Here is a 4452-nt window from a genome sequence, read left to right on the forward strand (position 1 = left end):
CCTTATTACAGTATCAGGGTCTCAATGTATAACTAACTACCTTTCAACTACTTTTTTTTCCCCCCCTTTATGTTTTTAAACAGGTTATGTTTAGGAAAGAGAAAATTTCTACTGTGTTTTTCTGTGATGTCCAAGCTCATCTATTGATACTTCCTTTGCAACTCCATGGTAAAACAGCTTCTGAGAGTATCAGTTTGATTACCACATCATCTGGATCCAGAGGTCATTTTTGAGAAAATGTGGACTGCTAAAAGTCTTTGTAGTGCTCAAATACTGTTACTTCAGTTGAAAAAAGGCAGTTTGTGTAGTTACATGTTTCCAAAAACTCAGCAGTTCTGCATTGGAATTCTAAACTACTGCATCATAAGAGCTACACATAACAGAGATAAATTCCAGGTACGTATGTTTGTGTTTCTCTAGGTATAAATAATTTGCATCAATACAGTGATAACAATTCTTTTAGAATCTGTAGTGCTAAGCTTTTAATTTTGCAGCCTTATTTATGAGTTGAAGATGCCTTTAGTATATTAAGGTAAAGGGGCAGGCAGCAACAAGTGTTCCAGAATGAGCTTTTTGTGTCTGATAGTTCTAAGGTGGAGAGAAACATTATTTTTTTTCAAAGTGTACTTCAGACAATACTTTATGGTAACTGACAGGCTTATTAGTTAGAGTGACAGCTGTTTAGTGAAGAATAGGACCAGAATTATCTGGAAAACTTTTAATTAATCAATATTGCACAAAAAAGGGAAAAAAAACCCCGGTCAGTTTTGATTGTATTTGTAAGGGAGGATAAAAACATGAGAGTTTGATAATAAAAAAAACTGTGCTATAAACAAAAATAGTGGGAAAGGACACAGAATTAAGGCTAATCTTGTACACTGACAGTTCCAAATGGCAGTGTTTTTCTAGATGTCTAATTAAGTTGATCGTTAAAATATAAATTGCTGCATACACTTTATGAATAGTAGAATGTTTCAACTAGTTTAGTGGGGGCTAAGCAATTAAGAAATTAATTTAGGTGGTTTTACAGCTATTTAAATTGACCTCATTTGTCTGTTTAAGGATAAATAATATTCATCTTATATTTGCCTGTTGTTCCTCTTTTAAATAGTAATGTGTGACTGTATGATTGTAGGTTTCCAAGGTAAATGATAAGCGATCAGTAGTAGGTACAAGCATGGCTACTGCTGCAGAGGGAACTAGGATAGCTGCTGGAAAAAGTCACAGTGGAGTGCTTGATGGAAGCCAACATTCGTTAGAAGGTATTGAACCTTTTACCACCCTCTTCTTAAGTCAGCCTTCCCTGTCCTCTCTAGATATCTTGTATGAATGATCAAGATGGTCTAAACTCTTAATTTGAAAGTTTTGTATGATGTGATGTGTTTATTTATCAGTTGTAAGGGGATTATACACAATTTTTATAGTTCGGAAAGACACATGTAGTTTTCATAAGTGTCTTTAATAGTTGATTGGATTGTGTACTGATTATTTTGTTTTATTATTATTTTAATTTATATTTCTTCACCTTCATCAAGCTCTTAGAACAGTTAATCCATATGACCAGATACATGTAAAAGTTTTCCTGCTCTCTTGCTAGCAACTGTTGTGACTCTAGAGTACCGTCTGCTGGATAGCTCTTTGTTTTGTATGAGCCTATTTTTGACTGGGAGAATAAATGTCTTGAATATTCACTGAAGGCGTCTGTGACGCTAGTGAACGTGGTTTTTTCTGTTACAAATGTGAAAAAACAATTAAACATTCCTGTGTGCGTGGTGATTTCTGATTCAGGTAAATTAGTAGTTACAATTATGTCCTTTATTTTAGCAATGCTGCCTAGCCAAACAGTTCTTTCCATAACTTTGCTTGTTTTGTCATTCCTAGCTAATAACTAATCCTCAAATGTGCTGTTATGCATCATATATTTTGGCTCCTTTGCTTCAGGGTGCTTGGTCATTCACATTCTATGTATATTTAATTTTTGTTTGTAAAGGTTTTTTAGTCAGTTGCTTCGGGCATTTTCAGCTTTTGTTTACAAATGGGATGACAGGGAAGTAGTTGTGACTGGTGGAGACACTGAGCTGGTACACTATTTATATAATTCTATTGCTCAGGAAACAGTAGTATGAGAAACTGTTGTGCTATTTCTTGTGCATGACAACTAGGAAGACAGTACCTATCCTGAAAAAGCTATATTGTACTGTATCGTAATTCTGCTATACAGGCTTGTCTCCTTGCATACATTCTCCTGTAGGTTTCCATTACAATAGATGAGAAACTGCTGAGTAGACAGAAATGCCTGCCTCACACCCACATATATTTTTAATCACCAGTTAATTCTTTTTTTTTCCCACAGATGTGAGAATAAACATAAACCTAAGAATTCTGTTTATTCTGAAATGCTCCTGCATTACCTCTAATGAGATTGAACAGCCCCAGTGTTCTTCTAGTTTCTTCTTATGCTTCTGTTTTTTTCTTGTGGACAACAGAAGCGTACCTATCCCCTTAGCCAATTAAAATCTTTGTATTTTTAAGTTGCCAAGTAAGATGACTGCGTTTTTGACAAGCAGTGGCAAAACCATTTGCTATGTCCTATTTACGTCATACCTCTACAGTATGTGCACTGTCTAACTGACAGGTACTTGTGCATCTTTTGAGCCTCATTGAAATTTTTTCTTAACACGTGCCCATATGACAACTTTGAGTTAATATGTAGTATCTGTAACAGTCAGAAATTAAGTTAAACCCTCCAAGAATATTTGTTCTGAAGTCATGGAACAGGTGTTTCATACCATTTCTAAGATGATAAGATTTCTACTGTTTGCTCAGGCAGCTGAAAAAATGCTTTATGTCCAGATGTGACTGTGCTCCTGTTTCTGGTACTCTGTAAGAAAGTGGCACGGGATAGTCATACTGTAGACTTAATTAAGTTTCTCTGTATGTCCTCTTAGGAGTTGTTATAACCCTACTATTATTTTTGATCAAAAGAGCAGTGATCTACGAGATCATCAAAGCAAAAGACATATTTGAATCATACTGTCTCTGAAATACACCATTCTAACTTGCAAATCAAGTGTTACCATGACATATTTGCAAGAATCAAAAGAAATGGGAAAGTTTATATTCTTATAAAAGTGAGTATCTTGGTTTCCTATTTCTTGTTTTTCTGATTCTACAGGACATTCTTCTGATGAATGCTTTCTTATCTTTTCGTCTTACTGTCCAGAAACGACAGTGCTTAACTGCATCTGTCAAGCAGATAGTTCCTTATAGAACCATGATTCTTATTCATCTCTATAATCTTTGTAGATTAAATGCATTGTTACAGATTTGTTGTAAGAGGCCTTCAATTCAATGTACAGAACCTCCCCGCAGGTAGATGAAGATATTAATTCTGAATGAAGATATTAATGTTTTGTTGATTTCTTTTCTCGATAATGCTGATTATATGCAATACTCTACTGATCTTAATATTCTGAACAAATAAAAGTAGACCTGATTGTTTCACCCAGCAACATGTACTAGTTATCACTTAGGAGCTAAACATTATATGACTTTTCATTTGACAACTGGATAAATCCCTGAGCAACCCAATTTGATCTGAGAGCTGATCCTGTTTTGAATAGAACAAGGTTGGGCAAGAGACCTCCTGAATTATTCTGTGATTCAGTGATAATTGTTTTCTCTCATTATTTACCCACTTGGAAGGTTGTTATGTGTATGTGCAAACCCAATAGGGTTTATATCTCAGTCATGGAGCTAGATGTAACCACTGGACCTGTCATTTGAGCCTGAGTGTCATTTGCCAATTAACATTTGTACTGAAGTATTTTTAAATTTCATTTATATTTGACAAATACATAGTGTAGACCTGGGAACTGACCCTAATTAATAAAAATGCAGTGACTTGATAACACAGCCATGCTGTTGCTACTTTTGATTTGAAGTTCTCTTGGGGAATCTGTAAAACAGGGCTGTATTGCATGCCATGCAAATCTAGTGTATGGATTCAAATACTTCTGTTTAAAAAAAAAAAAAAAAAAAAAAAAGCTTTTTGTATTGCATTAATTTCATCTTTTTCAACTTGAAAGTAGTCTATTCTTAACAGTGTGTGAGACTAGCAGCATTTTTTAACAGTATTCCTTTGCCTGCAGCCTTAGTGCTCTTTTTTCTTTTTGCAAGTTTGTCTCTCACTGAATCCTTTTGTCAGTTAAGACACTGATGTGAATACTCATTCAATGATCTCTCTCTTGGGTCAGGGAATGAAGAAGGAGGGAGAGAAGTATGGGATCTAAATGTTAAGAAATTAACTCTCATCAAAGAGTGAATGCCACGTATCCAGACACGCAAGAGAGCGGTGGTTACTCATAATATCTGATAATTAGATAGGACTGAAGCTCATATAAGAAAATAAAGCTTCCCCCTGAAGCCTTATACGAGAAGCCATGGACATCT

The 4452-nt window shown here is 35.1% G+C and overlaps 1 protein-coding gene across 1 annotated transcript in view; it reads left to right on the forward strand.

Moving 5' to 3' along the window:
- The first annotated feature begins 237 nt into the window (after positions 1–237).
- PNPLA4 (patatin like domain 4, phospholipase and triacylglycerol lipase) overlaps positions 238–4452 on the forward strand; it is a 24163-nt gene continuing 19948 nt past the window's right edge. Inside the window, exons 1-2 of the mRNA XM_010177077.2 lie at positions 238–396; positions 1136–1262. Of these exons, the coding sequence (XP_010175379.1) occupies positions 238–396; positions 1136–1262 (286 nt within the window). The remainder of the gene's footprint in view (positions 397–1135; positions 1263–4452) is intronic.

The sequence above is a fragment of the Antrostomus carolinensis genome, unplaced genomic scaffold (assembly GCF_000700745.2).
Source record: "Antrostomus carolinensis isolate BGI_N321 unplaced genomic scaffold, ASM70074v2 scaffold39621, whole genome shotgun sequence".
NCBI classification, from domain to species: Eukaryota; Metazoa; Chordata; class Aves; order Caprimulgiformes; family Caprimulgidae; genus Antrostomus; species Antrostomus carolinensis.